The sequence below is a fragment of the Sardina pilchardus genome, chromosome 4 (assembly GCF_963854185.1).
Source record: "Sardina pilchardus chromosome 4, fSarPil1.1, whole genome shotgun sequence".
Lineage (NCBI taxonomy): Eukaryota > Metazoa > Chordata > Actinopteri > Clupeiformes > Clupeidae > Sardina > Sardina pilchardus.
This window is the reverse complement of record NC_084997.1, coordinates 29,787,243-29,807,094: the sequence shown is the minus strand read 5'-3', so window position 1 is coordinate 29,807,094 and position 19,852 is coordinate 29,787,243. Positions and strand designations below refer to the sequence as shown.

Sequence of the window (19,852 nt, the reverse complement as noted above, 5' to 3'; positions counted from 1 at the left end):
AATTGAGATGTTGAACCTTCTTAGCCTGGAAAAACCATCTGGTCACAGAATTTAATCATTGGCTGTTCAGCAACATCAGGGTGGCATCATCCACAACTCTAGGCCTACAGGTGATCTAGAACCCAGCACCTGCGTCTACTCTAGATAGTCTGCTCTATCACTCTATAAGACCTTCGTGACAAATGTTGTCAGTGGAACGGGTCTAAAATCAATCTAGAATCTTTGGATTTGTGGCACAGGCGTGATTCCCCTTCAGCTGCAGACATTCATTAAAATGCTCAGCACAAAATAACATAATTATGTACAGAAAGTGCATTTACAGTAACCTAGTAGGCTAGTAATATAGCATGACAGGTGTTACATACAGTAGACTATAACACCATACTACAGTCACTTCAGTGAAAACAACACTGCGGGAGGGGAATGGTCCTCAGACCTTCCACCATTCTATCTTCAATAGCTAACTTTTTTCTATTTGGCTATGTGCAACCGAGGAAATTTGTCTGCCAAATTGGCATTGATTTTTTTTTTTTTTTTTTTCTATTTGAAGGATACATACATCCGTTGCTTTCTGTTCAATAAATGGAACATATAACATTTAATACCAAGGAAGCCTAAATAAATTGATTTGTCTACCCTGGGCCTGGCCTCTACTGCCAGTCTACTTATCTTTTACTGTCTATGGTCTACTTCGAAGATGTCAGGCCAGGCGAGGGCGGTGACATCAGCTTTATGCGACAAACCCAGAAAGGACCTTGTGCGTAGCATGTTGATGACAAGCACCCCATGCAAGCGCCTCTCAGCCGAACGCACGCTGACGTTAAAAACGATTGAAATAACTAGCCTGAAAACGATTTAGATCGATTCTTCTTGCGTTGCAGTAACGGCAACGAGAGAGAACATTTCCAGACTGACGAGCACGCGGAACGTTTTTGATTAATCAGCGTTTTATCTTGCTGACTAAATTATGTCGGTTACGGAGATGTTCACTTATATCCAGGGCTTTTTAAGCGCGGATCAAGACGTGAGAGAGGTAAACAATGTTTGACCAGTTAAATACACGTGTAGCTTACAGAGTTCTGAAACACATGACTGTTATTAAGGGTTAAATATGCGGTAATATCCAGACAAATAGCTAACGTTGCGCTAACTGGTGAGGTTGCATTTTACGCAGTGGCTCTTGTTATTGCCGTGCTTGACTGACTAGCTATTGATGATGCTAGCCTATATGACTGAGTGAAGTGCATATGTGCATGCAACTGGTACTCCTACATGTATCTCTTTTTCTAGCAGGCCAACTGTAGAACTACAGCAACAACTAACGTCATATGGATATCGAAATGATTTTTAAACTCTCGAATCTTATCCCATCTAAATATTTTAAACATGCATGATAATTATGCCCATTGCAGTAAGTGGGGGTAAGATTACTGTGCTAACCGTAGTGGCTCATCAAAGCTGCCAGTTACATTGTGGCTGTGCAATGAATCCCTTGTGTACACACTCGCATACGATTAGCTTAGGCTACCCTTAGATGTTAGATATTAAGCCAGTAATAGCTAGTAACGTTAACAGTCTGGTCTTACGTTAGTGTGTTTTAACTTTTCTTACAGGACATAAGAAAAGTAGTCCAAGTCCTCGAACAGACTGCAAGGGAAATCTTGACTGTGCTTCAGAGTGTTCACCAACCAAGCGGTTTCAAAGACAGTAGGTTAACCACATTGAACAACTCAAACATCTTGCTGCATTTCCTTCTCTACACCAGGGGTTCTCAATGTTTTTGGTTTCAAGGACCCTTTTTAGGGGATAACATTTTCCGAGGACCCCCTTATAACCGTAACAGTAAACCAATCGTATTCTCTGAAGTTGTGGCTGGTTCCACTATCCCAAGTTAATATGGGTAGGACCAAATAGACACAATTGGCTTGTTTTATGGGTGAAAAGAGTATCATCTTTTTAAAATGTTAACTTTATCATTTCAAGCAAATTATTTCGCAGACCCCTTGGCTATGGGTCACAGACCCCACTTTGAGAACCACTGCTCTACACATCCTGACTTTACTAACGTTAATATTTTTCCTCTGACAGTTCCTAGCAAATGCCAAAGGGCACGCGAGCTCTTCTGCACTGTAAGAACGCACATGGGAGATTTGAAAACAAAGTTTCCTGCAGAACAGTATTACCGGTGAGTAGGCTACTTTCACCCCCCCCCCAGCCCGTACATTTCCATTAGTAGTGTTCAAGTTGGTGCGACGTGGCGTGGGAGAAGCTACACTTCATACTCAAACGTCTCTCTTCTCATCCCGTAGGTTTCACGAGCATTGGCGTTTCGTGCTTCAGCGATTGGCATTCCTGGCTGCTTTCGTAGTCTACTTGGAGAGTGAGTCCCTGGTGACTCGAGAGGAGGTTGCCAAGATCATTGGAAGTAAGTCGCAAATGTTTGCCCCCTACACATGGATTCAGCACTCTTCTCAAGCTTACGTTAAGAACTCCATTAAGCACCCTGGTGTTCACGCACATGCTGTGTTGGCTTGTTTGTCTTTACTTTCCAGTTGAAACAGTCAGAGAGAAAGGATTTCACCTGGACATCGAGGATTACCTGGCAGGTGTTCTGATCATGGCAAGTGAACTGGTGAGTCAAATTACACTTTTTGCTCAGACAAATTAACACTGTAAAGGGCGGGTGGGTACATTGTAGAGACTTTGTTGTGGAACAGTGGCAGATTGATCAGGGGTATATAATACTTGCTGAATAGATAGAAGAGACTAGATTGGTGAATTTACAGGATGGTTGCACAGGCTACTGTTTAATCCTTCATTTCTTTGAAATGATGTGATAATTATGTTATTATGTTATAAAAAAGTGTCAACCAAATGTAATGTAATGTAATGTAATCCCTTACTTTGGTGGTTGTATGGACAAAGTTTGTACATTTGAATATTTATTTTTTAGATTTGTTTTACAGTTTATTTGACTAATCAGGATCTCAATACTGACCAAAATGATGGTGATTTAGATTTTTGCCATAATCGAGAAGCCCCTCATCAGTCTTTTGTTAATGGACGCAGTTACTTATAAACTCGATTGCTGTACTGTATGACACTGGGCCCAAATTCTTATCTGCTTGTTGTTGTCGTCTCAGTCTCGCCTGGCCGTGAACAGCGTGACGGCCGGTGACTACGGCCGCCCCCTGCGCATCTCCAACTTCATCAACGAGCTGGACTCGGGCTTCCGCCTGCTCAACCTGAAGAACGACCCGCTGCGCAAGCGCTACGACGGCCTCAAGTACGACGTGAAGAAGATCGAGGAGGTGGTCTACGACCTCTCCATCCGGGGGCTGGCCAAGGAGCAGGAGGCCGGAGGAGACAAATAGAGCGGGGGAGGAGTCCAGGGGAGAAACGGAGGGGGGGGGGGGGGGGTCGGAGGAGGACGAGGAGTGTGCAGGGGTTCACCTGTAATCACCCTGTGCTGGGACTGCCTCCCTCTCTCCCCCCCCTGAAAAATCATGGTTTGTCCCAGAGACTTCACCTGCGAACGAGCAGGATAGATAGAGTATAGAGAATGGAGGGATAGAGAGGAGTGTGAGGGAAGAGAGAGAGAGAGAGAGAAGTGGGAGGGAGGAGAGAGTGAATGGATGATGGCCCCAGCTGCCTCAGACATGTAGAGGAGTGCGAGTGTGTGTGTCAAGTGAGCAAGGTGTGTGTGTGTGTGTGTGTGTGTGTGTGTGTGTGTGTGTGTGTGTGTGTGTGTGTGTGCGTACGTATGCGTTTGAATGAGAAAGAGAATTACAGAAGTCTGTTGGCCAAAGCTGCAAAACACCCTTATTTTGAATGAGGCGAAACTACAGATTTCTTGTTGCAGCTCAGAAAGTGTTCGCTCTTGTACAGTTGTATTCAGTGCTGCGCCCATTCCAGCTACCATGCGATTTGATTGCATTGTGCTTCTTTTGTTGTTGCTGGCTTTTGTGCAAGTAATGTTGTCGCAATTTTTGTCTGATCGCACCTTCAAATACACTGGTGCAAAGGCAAACAAAGTATTGGGGGCAGTGAAGGTATTTGATTCGTTCAGTTTTGTTTTTTCAAAAGAAAAATCAAATCATACATGTGGCGGTGGATTTTTTTTGGAAATGATCTTGTGTGTAAAGGTTTAGGAAAACACTAAGGAATGATGTAAAGTACATATCCAATGGTGCTCAAGTAAAGATGGATGTTCCAATTTCACACGTCACTAAGCTTCTTTTAAACAGACCGGAGACGAAAAATGTCATGTGTTTCATGCATGTTTGTGTTTGTCTCTGTTGTTGAGACGTTAATGTTACGTACAGTTTACTTCCACTGGTCTGCTAATATACTGTGCTATGCTTAGGAAATGTCAGTGTACAGATGGTGTTAATTCAAACAAATCAGACAGGCCATTTTGCACTCCTAACACATACATTACATACATTAAGTATACATATACATATACATTAATAAATGTATTACTGCTTTTGTAACTTGGAAAACACCTGTTTTGTTATCTCAGGTCTGTACGCATCATTGTGTTCTGCATCCACTTAAGGCCTATTCCATTTTCGTTCTATTCCATTTTGTTTTTGCAAAGTTCTCTTCTACAATGACTACCTTTCCAAAGCTCCCTCCTAAAAATGAAGACACGCCTACCGTACTTCCCAAAGAAAAGGCCTCACGGCACGCCTAACACTAAATTCTGATTATGGTCTCCTGCCGTTGAGCTGTTGGTATGGCATTTTGGCTCTCTTGCATGAAAGGCGTGATGCACGCTGCTGTTGCATTGCGATTTCTCGCTGTCTCTTCTCTCTGCCCGGTGACGTCACTTTGGCTGGTCAGCACGTTGCAGTCCTTGGAGTCTCTTTCGTAAGACAAGGGCATCGACACACCACTGCTGTGCTTTCAGTCAGGGGGAAATGTCCTCACAGAGTGGCACAGTAAAGAGCAGAGGAAAAGACAGCACAACAACAGTGATCACGCTGTACCTACAAAACATCAAGTCACAAAGTGACACATTTTTGTGTTCCATTACTGTTTTATTTACTGTTTTGTTTTTATTTCTTTTCACTGGAAGCAAGCTTCAGTGCCAACGTCTTACATTACGTAATTACTGTGTGCTTAGTGAGTCTTTCAATTCTAGCTAGTTACCTTGAATAATTGGTGTGGCAAACCTTTGTAGGCTTCTTTTGCCTTTCTAGTGGATGTCAAGTGTTATTTTTTTGTATTTCTTCTTGACTTGACTTGATTGAACTTTTTTGTGTAAAACAATACCTTTGAAATGTTTTGAGCGGTTCTTTTTTTGTGAGCAATAAGATAAATGCACTCTTGTATTGCTGACTGGTTGAGTCGACTGAACAAGTCCAATAAAGAGAGATTTCTAATATTACTTGTATTATGTCTCAATGTCTCTCCTCGATTCTCGATCCTTGGTCCTCCGGCTTGTTCCAACTGATCTATATCTATATAGAATGATGGGGTGGCAACAATGGGATAGTCTAACCAGTCTTCTTTATAGATCAGTGGTAACTAGCCAGAGGATTGAGGAGCGACGTTGAAAAGAGCCTTGTGTGTGTGTGCTTGTTTGTATCATAAAGAAAGGGATGACCAGTGATAAGGCAACCATGTTTGAATTGTATTTTTAATATAATCCACAATATATTACACAAAAGAAATATTAAATTAAGGATTTTAAAATAGTGGAAAGAAAGCATTTAACAGTTTCAACAGGTCTCATTTGATAGCCCACTGTCTCATGAAATTCCAGTGACCTTTCTTTTAATTGACTTTAATTTTTTTTCAACATTTTTTTTTTACAATGACTATGGAAGCCTTGAAAGATTCTAACAGTAATGATGCCATTAGAAAAGAGATGCACAGTACTTGGCATTAATCCCAATGCCCCTTTCAGCGTGTCTGTCCAGAAACCAAACAGTGATCGCTCACGTCCCTGTGTGCTTGTGTGAAACCAAACATACTACAGGCGTAAATGGAGCAACAACAGTAACGGATCTGGTATGTGGTAGAGGAAATATGGCCTGAATCTGCTACAGCCTCCTACGGTGGTTTTGATTTACTCTTGCTATTCAAAACGCATCTGTAAAATAAAACACCACAATGGCGAAGTAAAGCTTTTTTTTTTCATGAATAAGAGATAAAGCCACATAAAATAATGTCCTTCATTCACATACAAATTTGCAGAGCTTTCAGTTTTAAAGTGCATTGAACAGAAGGGAGGAAACCTCAAATATGCAAAGGGTAAAAAAAAAAAAATGGGTGGGACTGCAGTTTGAGGTGCTGCATTTTTCTTAGTTATCTGGAGGCTATTTTACAGCCCTTGCCTGACTAACTTTTCAGTGATAAAATTGGACCTGTGTTTGTGTGAGCGAGCAGGACTGAAACAGATTCTCCTTGTTTTTTAAACTGTACACCCAAGGCACAAAAGTTCACACCCTTTTCCTAATCAGTGATGTCTTGACGCAGGGACATTTTCTGAAAAGGTCAGGTTAGATTTTCAAAACCTTTATCTTCCTGCTTCCAGCTACGGCTGTACCCTGGTCCTGCAACCCACAAGTGTGATGACGAAGCCCTCGTGGCCTTTTGGTTATTCATGGCCCTGGTTGCTCTGACACACAAATGTAATCCAAACAAATCCAGAACCAGGACTGAGTTAACCAAGTCCAATGTCTCCACAAGAGAGTAAAAACAAACAAAACAATCAATCAAACAAACAAAAACAAACAACAGCATGTTACTGTAACTCCTTGTTTTCCATCACCGGTGACATTTATCAGAAATGATGACCTTTTGTGTGCGATGAATAGGCTATATTACTTTGCTACAAGTGTATGACTGTCTGCCATAAATTATTGCTGTTGAGCGATGGAGTTTCTGGCACAGTGAAAGGAGCAGGTTAGACCTGATGACCACTGGCAGTGGACAGTGCTAATGAATCCAGGGACTTTTCAGGACAAGGGCAGTAACTTACCAGTGACTTGCCTTGGTCACAAAAAAAAAAAACATGTTTTTATTGTCTTTTTCTACTTATGTTTTTCTTCACTGAAAATCTTGATCAGTATGGATTTTTGATTTTTAACAGTAGTGTTGACTGATTTGTGCATTGCTATCTACTATCACCAGAGTTTCTTTCTTTCGTAGCAAACTTTTTTTTTTCCAGCCATGCTCGTTGCAGACACTGTGTGAATGTCAGCTCTTAAATACGATTTCCCCTCCTCTCTCTTTCAGTAGCAAACAACTTTTACAATCACTAGCCGGTAGTATTCCGGGAATCCTTCATTTGGTCTGCCTTCTGGCTCTGCATTCAACCTTCATGATTTTTTGTTTTCTCAAAGTGTTCTTTAAAATCCCCCTCAAGTCAGTAGAAAAAAGTGCATTCTTCAACCATCAGATCACTATTAAATCATTTTACAAATGTCAATGAAACGTCTTTTTTTACACGTCTATTAGGAATGGAATGCAGAAACGAAAACCTTTCATCCTCATCCATTTTAGTAACACTGTCTGCAAGAGGCAAGAATAATTGACTTTATTTACACCAGTATCCAGCTGGCCGAGGGAGCGAGGAGTTCCACAGGGTGCAGTCTCAGGACCTGCTCTGGATTGTGTTGATCATGATATTGGGCAGCGCATTGCGCCGTTTCCTCCACGGTCCCAGGTCAACCGTGTACCTCTTGATCAAGCGATACCACTGCTGCGTGCGTGCCCTGTCGGAAGCTCTAAACACGAACGCCTCGCGCCTTATGTCCAACACCTCGAAGGTGTCGTCACAGTCTGGGTCAGCCGACACGACGCAGTTCGCCAAGCGGATGGGCTCTCGGAGGACGGTGAACTTCCCGCTGCTCTTGTCCTTGATGAGCACGAGCACGCCGTCTCGCACCATCTCTCCGCCTTGCTCTTGCTCGCCCCCTGCTGGTTTCTGGCCAACTCCGCCACCTTCGCCCACTTCTGGGCTCTTCAGGGTGTGCACCATGAGCAGGCTCTGCACATTCTGGAACTTGAGAGCCTTGCTGCCCTTCTTAGACCACTGGCCGTCGGTGGGTTGAGACAGCTGCAGGGGGCCCTCCATGACGAAGCGCGTGCTCTCCCGCGCCCACCCGACTGTTCGTAGCGACACCTCCCGCATCTCTATGTTGATGACCTCGCGGTTTTTGCGGCTCTCGCGGCGGAACGAGCGCAGCGACCAGGTGGCCGTGCCGCCCAGGCCCTCCTGCCGCGTCTTCATGTTGATGTGCTCCAGGTGCGACTCCACGCGGCTCTTGGCCTCGCGCAGGCGGGCGTGGTCCGGGTGGCAGTCGCTGGTGGCCTTGCTGATGCGGCTGAGCAGGAGCGGGTACTTGGTGACGCGCTGCAGCGGGGCCATCAGGAAGGAGCGCAGGTTCATACGCCGCAGGGCTGTGTTGTCGTTCTGCGAGACGTCCAGGAAGATCCTAAGAGACGGGAGACAGGAGAGCAAAGATGAACAGGGGGTAATACCAATGAGGAGGAGGAAGGGGTACAGGATCGAAGGGAAACTTGAGGAGAAAGGTTACAGGTTTGATGAGAGGATTAAGGAAAGGGTTGATTAGAAAGGGTACAGGGTTGATGAGTAGATTGAGAAAGGGTACAGGATTGAGGAGTAGATTGAGAAAGGGTACGGGATTGAGGAGAAAGGGAGAACGTAGGATGAAGCAGGAGGAATATAGAGGATTGTGGGTAGGAGAAAGGGCCGTGGGATGCAGAACATGGAAGCATGAGCAAGTAAGTGGAATGAAAAGTAAGGAATTTGGAGAGATTACCAGAGGTGGTGGGATGAGCAGGAAAGAAATGGAATATGGAATATGGAATATGGAAAATGGATGTGAATTTTGGGAAACAGGAGTGTGAAATTGCGGGGGGGGGAGGTGGAGGGGAGCAAAAAGGATTACGGGAATGAGAATAGAGGAATCAAGAAGAGAACGAAGCAAAGCGGGAAGGATGAAGGAGGTGGTTGCAGAGGAGTGAGAAAGACCAGGTGGAATTTACAACACACCAACACACAAGCAGGGGAGAGAGAGAGAGGGGGTGAAAAGAGGAGAGAGAAAACAAAATGGAGAATGGAGGTGAAGCATCAGAGGAGCACAGATGAGGAGAAGGAGCAGATGAAGGGGTACAGGGGCACGAGAAGGGAAAGAGGGAGGTGAGGGTGGAGCAGATGGGAGAGGGGTGTGTGTGTGTGTGTGTGTGTGTGTGTGTGTGTAGATGGGAGAGGGGAGTGTGTGTGTGTGTGTGTGATGGGAGAGAGGAGTGTGTGTGTGTGTGTGTAGATGGGAGAGGGGAGTGTGTGTGTGTGTGTAGATGGGAGAGGGGAGTGTGTGTGTGTAGATGGGAGAGGGGAGTGTGTGTGTGTGTGTGTGTGTGTGTGTGTGTGTGTATTGATGGGAGAGGGGAGGTGTGTGTGTGTGTGTGTGTGTGTGTGTGGTGGTAGTAATGGAAAGTGAAGGGAGGTGAGAGAGGAGCAGATGGTGAGAGGAAGAGAAGAGTGAATAATAAAAATGACACGGGAGGAAGAGAGGGAGAGAGAGAGAGGAGGAAGAGGAAGAGAGAGGGAGAGAGAGGACGAGGAGGAAGAGAGGAAGAGAGAGGGGACGAGGAGGGAGAGAGAGAGAGAGGATGAGTCGGAAGAGAGGACGAGAGAGAGGGAGAGAGGATGAGTCGGAAGAGAGAGAGGGAGAGAGAGGGAGGACGAGGGGGGATTTGGGGGATATGAGTCGGGCCAGGAGGCCATGTGAAGAGTGGAGAAGACACGCGTTTGGAAGTGGGAGATGGAAACACAAACAAGAGGAGCTTGATTATCAGCCTGCGCACCGAGACCCATCACAGCATGAGGCGCCGTAAACAGGCACGGCAGAGCAGAGTGCTGCGTCACCCGCACACAACATCTCTCTCACTACGCGTATAAATAGTTATTGCCTCAGCCCCGCTTGGATAGAAATAGAGTTTGGGCCGATAAATAAGGCATGACTCTCTGTCTCTTCCATTAAGAAAGACACGAGCCGGCGTGGTGTGGCGTGGCGCGGAAGCGAAGTAAAACGAAACGAAGCGGAGCGGAGCGAAGCAGCACATGCTCGCTCGCTTGTGCTCCCTCTCTCTCTCTCTCTCTCGCCGCTCAGCAGTTTTGAGAGGTGAGACGAGCAGCAGAGGGGTGAAAAGAACCAGGGCCTCTTAAATAACGTATGCTGCCGTCCCAACACACACACACACACACACACACACACACACACACACGACTTTATGAGGACAGTTTTAAAAAAGAGAGTGAGAGAGAGGAGCAGTGGCAGCGAGCACTGTCCCACGGATCCGCAGCTCAGCAGAGCCAATACTGCTGCATCATGATGAATGAGACGTAATCGGACACAAAAGTGAGTTACAGTGTGACTTTGCCTCTGTTGATCATCACATCGTGCCATTAGCGAGGGAGACAGTGACCGATGGCCAGACTTAGACAGTGCCAATATTCCCCCTGCCTGATGCCGGACACTTTGAGAAAAGATTTGTAGGGGCGAAAGAAATGTCAAAGCCAGGCTTACTGATTAATGTGACATTTCGGAATGAATTTGAAAACATAATGCTGAGACGCATGGAGAATGCTGGTACCTAAGTGCAGCGTATGACTGAAACTGAAATGCTAGTAAATTTATGATTCTCTGGCTCCTCTGAGTCCTGGTCAGATTTCCCACAAGACATTAGCAGGTCTTCCTCCCTTCCTCTTAGGCCTTTTTTATTGACTTCACAGCTATTTTATCAGGAAGGACTGATGCAGCATTATAGTGCTTTTACAGCACAGCCCTGTTCATACAGTTGTGCATTCAGAGAGGGATGAAAACAACAGCCACACAAATACATATTTGACCTCAGTTATCTTTAAATGTTCAAACATTTTAGTTATTTTAGTTAGTTTAACATTTAAGTTGAATATATTTTAGGTCAAACATTTCTCGAACCTCTTTGCTATTTGACCTGTTACAGTTCAAAAGCAGCTGTCGTCGTTACCGCAGCAACAACCACGTCAATTTCAGTTGTAAACATCCAGCTCGAAACAGCCTTGAGAGAGAGCCGCCTGAAGTGAGCTGTTTGTTTGTGTTTGCCTGGCGTGTTGTGTTGTGCACGGTGCTCTACCTGAGCAGCTCCTTCTCCTTCTCCAGGGCGTTGAGCATGTTGACGGAGGCGGACTGCTGCAGGCAGTAGGTCTGGAACGCCGGCAGCATGTTGACAAACTCCAGGAAGATCTCGCCGATGCACACAGACAGCAGGTCCTCGTCGCCCTGTGGGGGGAGAGAGAGAGAGAACGTAGCGACGGTGTTACTGTCTGACATCCCAGCAGCCCGAGAACTCCCAATCTATTCCCTATCTGTTATCTATTCATGGACAAAACAGGCGTTATACGCTATTCGCAAACAGAACAGGTGTTACACGCTACTCGTGAACAGAACAGGTGTTACATGCTATTCGTGAACAGAACAGGTGTTACACGCTATTGGCGAACAGAACACGTGACAGAACAGGTGTTACACGCTATTCGTGAACAGAACAGGTGTCACACGCTATTTGCTAACAGAACAGGTATTCGCGAACAGAACAGGTGTTACACGCTATTCGCGAACAGAACAGGCGTTAAACGCTATTGGCGAACAGAATAGGTGTGTGAGTTGGGTCATTGTCCTTTTAGGCAAGTCCCTCCACTCGGTGGCCATATTGCAACGCACTTTGGGCATTTATCGGGCATCTATTTTGGCAGAACTGCAAGTGCGCAAGTCTTCACGACACCAACCTTGCTCAAGCGGCGAGATCACAACACATGACTGGTATGATGTATTCACAACACAGCACATTATTGGCAGGATGTGTTCACATGTCAACTTTCGGCCACAGAAAGGGGCGGGATATTATATACCATATTGGTTTTATAACTATGCATTTCTATGGAGGATGAAATAGAGAGTTGTGTCTCCTCATTAGAAAGTCTCCTGGTACGGTCCTCTCCTGTCCTTTCTCTTAGGAACTCATAGAGAGAGAGAGAGATAGGATCTCTCAAAGCAGGAAAAACCTTCAAAAATGTTTCAGAGCAGCACTGACAAATAGGCACAAACCAACCAACCAAGCTATGTCCATAGATACCGAAAAGTCCAAATATATTTGAACACCGATGAACATGTTTTCACAGACTTTGCCTAAACAGAGCAAGGAGCGCATATAAACACCTGAAGATAACCATCGCTCGTATGTATCTTGCCTAAGTGGCTAATCCTACTCCCCACATCTATCCTAATACCCCTCTCTTTGCTGGATATCAAACAATCCTTTAATACACATTTAATCCAATTGTTAACTCTGAATATTAACCCCATGCCTAATGCGTGATTACATGGGTAGGATTTGCCTAGGCGTGAGCGTCTGTTAACTTTACCTGGTCAAAGGCCTGGTCGATACTCTCCTGCAGGTGCTCGGTAAATCGCTCGTTGACGTCGATGAGCTCCTGAACGTTCCCGAACACGACGGTCAGCTGTTCGGAGGCGAGCAGTCCGGCGCTCTGCATGGGGCAGTAGAACTCCTCCTTGATGATGCGCAGGTCCTCGCCGTAGCTGGCCTCCGTGTTGAGGAACTCCAAGATGGCCTCCTTGCGCTCGGTGCGAAGCTTCGAGCAACGCTCGCACATGGCTTCCTCTCGAACGCTCGACTCGTCGCCGCCATCGACTCCTCCGCCGCCGTCGCCACCACCGCCTCCACCACCCCCACCTCCGCTGTCGTTGATCCCCAGCTCCCTCTTCCCGCAGTCGGGGCAGGGACGCCGGGCCTCCCAGGCCCTCAGTGCGGCCGAGGGCCTCTTCCAGCTGCGGGCCAGGCCCGGCCCGATGCCGCTGTCGGTGCGCTCCACCTCGGCGCCGGCGCTGTGCCGCTGGGCGCGCTGCCGCGGCTCGTCCTCGTCGTCGCGCTCGTCGCTCAGGCCCACCACGCCGCTGTCGGCGCTCAGGCTGCTCACCGTGCTCCAGCGGTGCTGCCCTCCGCCCGTGCGGCGCCCTCCGCACAGTCCCGTCTCGCCCCGCGGCTCAGAGCGCCCCCTAGTGAGGATGGAGCCTGTCAACACATCAGGATGGGAACAGCACATCAATATCACATTATATTACATTACATTACATTACAATATATTATATTATATTATATTATATTATATCTTATATCATATTATGTTATGGTATGATATGATATATGATACATATATATGTTATATAATCTAGTGAGGATGGAGCCTGTCAGGAACACATCAGGAAGGGAACAGCACATCAATATCACATGTGGTTTAACTATATTACAATATATTACATCATATTATGTTATGATATCTAGTGAGGATGGAGCCACAGGAAGTCAGGAAATCAGAAGCCACACGGTAACCCTGCTAGACCCATCACATCAAAATGTATTACATTCTATTGCATTACTTTATATTAGATTGCATTACATTATATTACATTATATCATATCATATTATATTATATATTTTTTTATTATTAAAGCAAGGAAAGGCCATTTTTTAAACACTTCATATAATTAGCTATTATCAAATGTTACACTACCCAGTGCATACCTGAATTCAAACAGAATGCCTTAGAACTTTTAGGCCTGTTTATGCAGTTGGTGGATTTAATATGCTTTATGGTGTGTTTATCTGCACATATCATATGGAATAAATAAATAAAGAGGAATAAATAACTGGCTAACTGGCTGGCTAATCCAGGTGCTTGTTTATCTTTATGACTCAACAGGTCTGTCATACGAAAAGCAAAACAATGAACCTCATTGATATTCTAAGTACATATCTCTTAAATTGATGGTTTTTGAGGCTTGAAATTAAGTCGCATCTGTCATCTATATCCCACAATGAGACCAATTTCCATACGAAAGGCACTTGAAAACTACAATGAGTGCATTCTTGATAATCAGTCTACCAGCAAGAGTCCTGCAGTAAAACAGCACTCAACTGAATAAACAAAGCTTGTAATGATCTCAGCAGGATCCTCAACAACACCCACTAATAGTTAAATGTGAATGCACATGAGACAGCAGCGCATGATTAACACATTAACCAATAGCTGGCCGATAACAAGCCGTGTCACTTGTACATTAGACCAGACATTAGCAGATGGCTTATTGACGCACATATGTTGAACAGGCTGAGGGTTAGGTGGGGCGGTGGCCTGGGATTTGAAGAGTAGAGGGGGCGAATATTCACAAGGGACCTGTGTGACCCCAATCTGTTCTTGCGATGATATGACAGGAGAAATGCCAATATCTGCCAATTTGCTCCAGAGTGGCTGCCAATGCGACTGTCCCAATGACCTGGAGTGTTTTAGCTGAGCGCGGAGGAATTTATAAAAAGGACCTCGACAGGAACAGCTGCAGCGTGACGGCAGGAGGATGAGCTGAACTCAACAGAAACAGCTGCAGTGAGTCGGCAGGAACTGTTCCTGCATGTGGTCCGGATCGAGACGACTCAATTCTGAATCAACGTAAGTGACTGACAATTACTCGGTCTGGTGTGAGCTGTTGCGAGTCCATGGCGCTTTTGATAAAAACATCTCTCGAAATATCAGTCAACTTTAATGTTATAGCTAATATGAGGGCCGCGAAGGGAATGCAGAAGTGCCGTGTTAACGAGTTGATGAACCACTGAAATGATTTTGGAAACATTATTTTAAGGTAGAAAACACTCTTTAGTGTTGCTTTAACGTTTGACTGGATGACACTTTTCTAACATTTGGGTGACTTGCCAGGGGTTCAGTGGGGAAGGCTGGCCAATGTAATAAAAACAAAAGGATTGTAGCCTTGATCTTTCCTAAGGCATGCGGGCTAGATCTTTCATTAGGCATGTGAGCTAGATCTTTCCTAAGGCATGCGGGCTAGATCTTTCCTAAGGCATGCCGGCTAGATCTTTCCTAAGGCATGCGGGCTAGATCTTTCCTAAGGCATGTGGGCTAGATCTTTCATCAGGCATGTGGGCTAGATCTTTCATCAGGCATGTGGGCTAGATCTTTCCTAAGGCATGTGGGCTAGATCTCTCCTAAGGCATGTGGGCTAGATCTTTCATTAGGTATGTGAGCTAGATCTTTCCTAAGGCATGCGGGCTAGATCTTTCCTAAGGCATGCGGGCTAGATCTTTCATCAGGCATGCCGGCTAGATCTTTCCTAAGGCATGCAGACTAGATCTTTATCAAAGGCATGTAGACTGACTTATTCCCTTAACGTTTTAGTGGATGACGTTTACCTTATGCGCTTTCCCTAACGTCTATGTATTAGCGTATTATGCGCCTTCCTTATCGCAAGAGTGTACAACGTTTTCCTTAACGTCTGAGTATACTATGCTTTCTTTAACACCTGAGCGTACTACATTTTCCTTTACGTTTCGGTGGATGAAGCTTTCCTTAACGTTTCAGTGCCATGCTGAGAGTTCAGTGGACAGAGAGAGAGCTGGCCAGGCCAGGCCAGGCCGGTGCAGAGCGGTGCAGAGCGGTGCGGTGCGGTGCGCTGCGGTGCAGTGGTTAGGGAAGATAAAAGCAGCCTGAAGGGTAATCTCCCTGACCGTGGCACCATTACAGCTCAGTGAGAGGTTCTTTTAATGGCAGTGTCAGAGACTGGCACAGTGGTCCACACACACACACACACACACACACACACACACATATGCCCTAGAGGTTTGGGCAAGCCCAATCGCTGTCTAGACTAGCAGCGAGGTGGAAACGGTGGAATTAGTAAATGTGATTTGGACATCATTGACAAGTGGAGAGAAATACTGGTTGGTATTCAAATAAATTGGTATCAAATAAAAAACAGGATTATATATACATGTATTCATCCCAATGATTGCCATCCAAATGTGATCATACTACAGAGCGCCTGCTAAGACAAATCTAAGTATCACAACCTTCTTAACCAATTAAAAAGTACAATCACCAATGTCACATTAAAATTTCACCTTCAGAGGAACCCTAACAGATGGCATACTGGAACCCTAACCCTGGTTTGGATGGGTTGGTGTAGGAACCCTGACCCTGGTTTGGATGGTCTGGTGTTGGTGATCTAGAACCCTAACCCTGGTTTGGATGGGCTGGTGTTGGTGATCTAGAACCCTAACCCTGGTTTGGATGGTCTGGTGTTGGTGAACTAGAACCCTAACCCTGGTTTGGATGGGCTGGTGTTGGTGAACTAGAACCCTAACCCTGGTTTGGATGGGCTGGTGTAGGAACCCTAACCCTGGTTTGGATGGTCTGGTGTTGGTGATCTAGAACCCTAACCCTGGTTTGGATGGGCTGGTGTTGGTGATCTAGAACCCTAACCCTGGTTTGGATGGTCTGGTGTTGGTGATCTAGAACCTTAACCCTGGTTTGGATGGTCTGGTGTTGGTGATCTAGAACCCTAACCCTGGTTTGGATGAGCTGGTGTTGGTGATCTAGAACCCTAAACCTGGTTTGGATGGTCTGGTGTTGGTGAATGAGGAACCCTAACCCTGGTTTGGATGGACTGGTGTTGGTGATCTAGAACCCTAACCCTGGTTTGGATGGTCTGGTGTTGGTGATCTAGAACCCTAACCCTGGTAACCCTGGTGACGTACCGTCTCTCTCGCGGCGGTGGCTGTGCAGCCTGGCGGCGGCGGCGATCTTCATCTCCAGCTGCTTGCGCTTGGCGGCGTCGGCGGGCATGGGGTCGCTGAAGTGGGGCCGCAGGCGGCACTCGCGCTGGGCCCTCACCGCCTCCACAGGCTCATAGGCCGCGTCCGAGCTGGAGCGCCGGCAGCCCGGTCCAGAGAGCTGTCGATTGGAGGAGAGACACGTCAATCAAAATGGGGGAAAGCAGCCAGGAAAGCTGATTAGGTTAAAAGAAGGGGGAAACCAGGAAGTGTTGAGATGATTAGAGGTGGAGGTGACTGGTGGATGGGTGGAGGGGTGGAGGGGTGGATGGGGGGGGGGGGGTAGTGTTTACATTCTCTCTTTCTCACAGGCAGTGAAGATTGGACCTGCCACAGACAGACTCTCAGCAAATATTGCCTTCTCTGAAATGGGCCAGGATTTTTATCATGACCGTTTGGAAGTTTCCCTTACAGTTCCTAATATACTGAGGCCCAAAGTGTGATCTCTGCTAATGCTATTCATTTAAAAGCGTTCAACTGAGGACACCAAACGACTGCAGATCGTTTCCCTTTAAGGGGCAACCATGACAGACAACTTCACTCTAAATAAAATCCACATTTCCTTTTTTTTTCGCCAGAGTGTGTCAGGGGTTTTAATTCCATAGAGCACAGGATGAAGTCCGATGCCCCCACGCAGAAAAGCCCATCTGAGATTACGTTATTTTCTCTAGTGTGCCGTAATCTCTTGGTCGGTTATTGGCGTGGGGTGACAAGGTCGAGGCAGCGACTAACGACCTTTAACCTCGACTCGATTTGTAATGTTGACATCACAGAGGGACAGCTAGGCGACTGTGTGTCGGTGACATAACATTTCTGACCTTCAGGTGATGTGGATTATTGTGTGACATGTACATTTCAATCTCAGAGTTAACAGGACAGCGCTAACACAAACACAAACACAAACACAAACACACACACACACACACACACACACACTGGTCCCCCCCTTTCACTAAATCCATGTCAACAAATGTGTTTACCAACAGACATCCACACACACAACAATTAATATAATGTCTATGCACAAGCCTGAGTCCATTCGGAGAGATAAATATAACTGTCTCTTCTCAGATTTCCTTCCAAGATGGTCTACATCCCTATACATCCATAAACCCCCATATACAGACCCACCCAGAGATGCCAACACTGTTATAAACAAAAAGCCAGGATTAAACAATTCCAAGAGCTATTTATTCTTAAGAAACTAGACACTTCCCCAACACACACACAGACACACACACACACACACACATAGACACAGACAAACACACACACAGCCACAGACAGGGATATGTACCTATGTAAATGTTGCTAGACAAAAAGCAATGCAAAAAGGGCAGCTAGGGTTGCGCTCCCAGGTGCTGTCTGTAAGGAGACTCTGCCTGCCTCAGGTATCGCTGAGAATAACTAATGACATCGGCCGACTCTCGCCTTAATTAACGCCGGAGCCTTCGCAGGGAAGCAGAACCGGAGCGGCTAGCTTGTCATACGGCAGTCACGGCCAGCGGAAAAACACAGCACCCAACCGCCACCATCAGACTCTCGGCAGCAGCCTGTCCCACAGGCATAACAAGCAGCCCTCGTAACCTACCTTTAGCCTGACACACACACACACACACACACACACACACAGGCAAACCACACACATACACTACGCACACACGTTAAAAACATGAGCGGCATCAAACGACCAACCCGGAGCAGGATCCCAGCAGTGGCTGTCCTCGGTGCGACTGCCTGTCAGACATCAGTAGCTAGCCTGAGCAACTGAGGCGCGATGTGGCCATCGACTGGTTAGCATTTTTCCAAAAGCGCCGAAGAGACCTCAAGCTGAGCGAGCGAGCATACACACACAACACTCACACTTACTTGCACACACTCATGCATACGCACATACACACACACTTGCGCACACACACACACACAGGACTTGCACACACACAGTGGGAAAGGAATGAAAAGCAGGTTGCTACAGAACAGGGGTGAAGGGAAAAAAACCCTCTCTAATCCCCTCTCTCTCTCCCTCTCTCTCTCTCTCTCTCTCTCTCTCTCTCTCTCTCTCTCTCTTCCTCCTCCTCTCTCACCACTCCACTGCTGCTGCTGCTGCTTTCCAGCGCCGCTGCTGCTCCACCGCATGCCCGCAGTGCTCTGGGGAATCTCAGACGACACACACACACACACACACACACACACACACACACCTTCAGCCTGCCCGCTCGCAGACGACTGCGCAGTCAGCCGTTCGCTAAGCCTTGCATCCTTATCTAGCCCGGTTTGCTCCCCTTGCACAAACACACACACACACACACACGGAAGAGAGAGAGACAGAGATAGAGAGAGACAGAGATAGAGAGAGACAGAGAGAGAGATAGAGAGAGAGAGAGAGAGAGAGACAGAGAGAGAGATAGAGAGAGAGACAGAGACAGAGAGAGACAGAGAGAGAGATAGAGAGAGAGAGTGACGGACAGTCTTCCCACTGTCCAGTGCTGCACTGTGCAGTGCTGGTCTGCGCTTGGTCCTGCTGTGCTGTGCTGTTTTGTGTTGGAAGTCCAAAGGTTGGGGGAGAGAGGGAGAGAGAGATGTAGGGAGAGAGAGAGAGAGAGAGATATAGGGAGAGAGAGAGATGTAGGGAGAGAGAGAGAGAGAGAGAGATGTAGGGAGAGAGAGAGATGGAGATGGAGGGGGGTTTTGAAGATGGAAGCAAAATAAAGAGGTAGGGGAAAGGGAACAGGGGGGGAGGTGTCATGTTGACAGATAACAGCAGCGTTAATAAAAGATGAGGGACAGATTATGAAGGCGAATGGGAAGGATTGTCTTACGCATTCTGATGTCTCCTCTTCAGCGTCTCCGTCTCTGTCTCCGTCTTGCTCTCCCCTTCCTCCTCCTCCTCCTCCTCCTCCTCCTCCTTCCTCCCGCTCTGCTTCTGGTCCTGCGGCTGCTTCCGCACCACCGTCGCCACCGCCAGCCCCGGCTCTGCAGGCCGGCGTCGCCATGGCAACGCCGGCAGATTGACGGCGCTGGGCCGGCGGAGGGGGCGGGGCGTTGTTGTTGTCGGCGGCGGCGACGTGCTTCTCGGCGTCCACCACCTCCTCCTCCTCCTCCTCCCCGGCGGCGACGTCTCCTCCTCCT

General features: G+C 46.8%; 2 protein-coding genes across 2 annotated transcripts in view; one reads left to right on the top strand and one right to left on the bottom strand.

The window, feature by feature from the left end:
* The first annotated feature begins 793 nt into the window (after nucleotides 1-793).
* LOC134078806 (translin-like) lies at nucleotides 794-5,392 on the top strand. The gene is made up of 6 exons (XM_062534958.1): nucleotides 794-1,033; nucleotides 1,614-1,707; nucleotides 2,089-2,185; nucleotides 2,310-2,425; nucleotides 2,553-2,632; nucleotides 3,144-5,392. Exons 1-6 carry the CDS (start codon nucleotides 968-970, stop codon nucleotides 3,372-3,374), a joined length of 684 nt encoding a protein of 227 aa, XP_062390942.1. The 5' UTR covers nucleotides 794-967; the 3' UTR covers nucleotides 3,375-5,392.
* Nucleotides 5,393-5,650: 258 nt separating this feature from the next.
* The window catches only part of si:dkey-91i10.2 (uncharacterized protein LOC555224 homolog), a 25,390-nt gene continuing 11,188 nt past the window's right edge, over nucleotides 5,651-19,852 (bottom strand). The window contains exons 4-9 of the mRNA XM_062535109.1: nucleotides 19,543-19,850; nucleotides 16,649-16,844; nucleotides 12,772-13,116; nucleotides 12,449-12,705; nucleotides 11,161-11,306; nucleotides 5,651-8,453 (exon numbers count right to left, since the gene is read on the bottom strand). Coding sequence (XP_062391093.1) covers nucleotides 7,610-8,453; nucleotides 11,161-11,306; nucleotides 12,449-12,705; nucleotides 12,772-13,116; nucleotides 16,649-16,844; nucleotides 19,543-19,850 — 2,096 coding nt within the window. The 3' untranslated portion in view covers nucleotides 5,651-7,609. The remainder of the gene's footprint in view (nucleotides 8,454-11,160; nucleotides 11,307-12,448; nucleotides 12,706-12,771; nucleotides 13,117-16,648; nucleotides 16,845-19,542; nucleotides 19,851-19,852) is intronic.